We start from the raw sequence: 3135 nt of genomic DNA on the forward strand, positions 1-3135 counted from the left end.
CTCTCTCTCTCTCTCTCTCTCTCTCTCTCTCTTTTTCTCTCTTTCTCTCAATATTAATGGTTCAAGGCTATCCTACAATTTTTCCCCAACACCATTCTAATTGTTGTTCTAAAGTGATATAGAAAGGAGAAATACTCTATAAATTTATATATTTCTATACATAAAACTAATGTTTGGAAAAAAATAGTAGTCAGAGAGAAACTAATTTGACAAATAAAAAGGAGAAGTGATAGTAATGTCATCCTTGTAAAATAGATAGATTAGGTAATTATGTTATATTTTTTCTATTATCAAAACAGGATAAGGTGAGAGAATCTTTGCACATGTTGCAGCCATCAGCCACAGATAAAGAAAACCTAGTCGCTGCTGGCAGGATGCTCAGATCTACAAAACAAACTAAAAAAATAAAAACTGAAAAGTAAGTTGTTTTGAAAAGATAATTATGGATATATTTTAACAAGTTGACTATATATTAATAGATGACATTTCAGTGTTGTATCAGAGAAAACAAAACCTACTCCTCCTAATAAGTCTTCTAAAAAGATAACATTTCAAAACAAGACAACGTTTCAAGACAAGGATACACAGACTGGAGGGGCAAAGATAAAAATTAGTGTCGAAGATTTAACATCTACAGGTATAATCAATATAATACATATTTATCTTAACATTTCATGTTTCTTGCATATATTATGAATGTATAGTATATATATAAAAAATTGAATTTTAAATTAGTATTAAAATATTTATTTTCTTATTTTTTGTTTAGCTGGCCCTAGTGAAAATTATTGGGAAGTCTTAGCTGAAAGACGACAAATGGCACTTGATGATGCATTTGAAAAAATTAGAACATTAGAAGAACATATAGAGAAATTAAGTGAACAAAATGAAAGATTAACAGAGCAAAAACTCATCCATGAGGAGATGTTGAAAGAGACAAGAGCACTTATTGAAGTACTGCAGGTAATGTTGATCCTATGCTGTATCAATATATTATATTTCACAATATATTCCATTAATTTTTGCTTTATAATTATATATCATATATTTTATTACAGGAAATGATTCATGGCGATAGTAACGGTATAAATAATTCATTGGATGACAGCGTTTGTTAAGATCAAATATATAATTTTTTATACGATTAACATATTGTTAAATACTAATATATTTATACAATATTAAGTATGACAAGACATATATAATAATGACATTTGATTTGTATCTCGAAGTTTTTTTAATGTTTATTTTCACTCTTCAAATATTTAGTTTTCATAGTATAGTTTAACTTAGGATTAAAATAAAATATTCTTAGGATTAAAATAAAATATTCTATTAAATTTTATTTCTTAATGGTAGATTCGTTATATAGTCGCATTATTAAAAAGTAAAGGTTCTTATTATTTACTGAGGATTGTATTATTTGAAAATAAAGTCTTGCAAGTCATTGTATTTATTATCATTATCGTGTTTGAAAATACGCTAGCAGATTATCACGAAATTGATATGGTAAAATTATATTGAGAAGCACATTACTTACGAGCATTTTGTCCAATTTGCAACTTAGTTTTCTAGAAATTAATTATGAAAAAGTTAGGTCTCGCACGTGTATGCATGTGTGTGGCTTGCTAATAAGTGCTAATAAGTCTGAAGGTTTTGTCTTCACTAAGCGGTCGGTAAATGCTAATTAAAAAGGTTCGTGTCGTGGGTTATAGATGGTAACGTCGATTTTTAGTTCCGAAGTGTCCACTACGAGCCGCCACTATACACATTGAGTAACGAAATCAGAGTACGAATCAACGGTGAGTCAGAAGTCTCTAAACGCCGTTTTTACCTTTGAAGTAATATAATTCAAAGGTTAGTCAAACGCACTTTCTTCCTTATATTAGAACACGTATAGAATTCAATAGACTATAAGTTCCGTTAAAATGACGATAACGAAATGATTCAAAAAACATTTTAAAAACTGAAGTCTCTACCTTATATATATTAAATTCATAATGTTAATATTTTTAATTATCAATTTTAAAAGTATTTTTAAGTATCAATTTTTAAATATTGAGTTAAAAAAAATAACGACAAATTTCATTGCAGATTTTGGCAGATCTCAAGTTATATTCGTGTAGCATTGTTAAAAATAAGAAAACTTTGTATTCAAAAATATATTTAAAAACTAAAAATCTTAAATTCTAAAATATTTTTTTAATGACTTCGCTATCGTTATTTTGAAGATGTTGTAACTTGTTGAATGTACCAATTTCTCTCTAGTAATCGAGAAAAGTGAACCTTTAATATAATTGCGTTTAGTATATTTTTACATACATAGATCTGATATAATGATCTTAATACATGAAATTATATTCTAGAGCTAATGTTTATTCTAATATTTCTTTCGAAATGCATAATGCGCTCTAGAATGATAAGAATTTTACGGGCACCGCTCTATCGTGCTGTTCGTGCTTGTATCAACTACAAATCTTAACCTTCAAAGTAAATCAAATAGTCTAATTATCGGGTGCAATAATTTTTACAATATACGTGCTTGAAAGCATTCTAAACATAATATAAGGTGGAATAGATGAGGGATTCCCCATTTCAAGTCAAGAAAGATAAAAACAAACTCCAGAATACGATAAATATCATATTTTAATGTTATTATAATCTGTTACAACTCCGATAGATATCGATTCAATAATAATACGAAATGCATTTATTTTGTAGAACATAATTAAATAGCAGATCGGATGTATTTCTTTTTCTGACTACTAGTGAGAGATAAAAATTTGTCTAAGCTAACGAGTCAACAATGAAAATTTGACTCGTTAGACAAGTTAGTTGTTAAAATAATCCAAACAAAGTACAAATATCGTATATTTTTAATATACAATGTTTTGCAACAATCATGATAAAGCATTAATGATGTCAGTGACATTTAAATATCATTAATACATTGAGAAAAAAGCATCTAAAAAATAAAAAATATTAATTCGTGAAGTACTAATAACATATTTATTTAAGTCAAAATTTTTTGTTTAAATAGAATTAAAAATTGCTTTCATAAAAAGCAATAGTTTTATATATATATATATATATATATATATATATATATATATATATATATATATATATATATAT

At 26.6% G+C, this 3135-nt stretch overlaps 1 protein-coding gene across 2 annotated transcripts in view; it reads left to right on the plus strand.

Moving 5' to 3' along the window:
* LOC116847517 overlaps positions 1–1250 on the plus strand; it is a 2167-nt gene extending 917 nt beyond the window's left edge. Inside the window, exons 2-5 of one of the 2 annotated variants that reach the window (XM_032822608.1) lie at positions 300–418; positions 492–637; positions 770–963; positions 1059–1250. In XM_032822608.1, the coding sequence (XP_032678499.1) occupies positions 300–418; positions 492–637; positions 770–963; positions 1059–1118 (519 nt within the window). In that variant the 3' untranslated portion in view covers positions 1119–1250. The remainder of the gene's footprint in view (positions 1–299; positions 419–491; positions 638–769; positions 964–1058) is intronic. The other variant, XM_032822613.1, reaches the window with a different exon arrangement.
* The last annotated feature ends 1885 nt before the right edge of the window (positions 1251–3135 follow it).

The sequence above is a fragment of the Odontomachus brunneus genome, unplaced genomic scaffold (assembly GCF_010583005.1).
Source record: "Odontomachus brunneus isolate Ranch 3 - 2012 unplaced genomic scaffold, Obru_v1 Obru_scaffold_004, whole genome shotgun sequence".
Taxonomy (NCBI): domain Eukaryota; kingdom Metazoa; phylum Arthropoda; class Insecta; order Hymenoptera; family Formicidae; genus Odontomachus; species Odontomachus brunneus.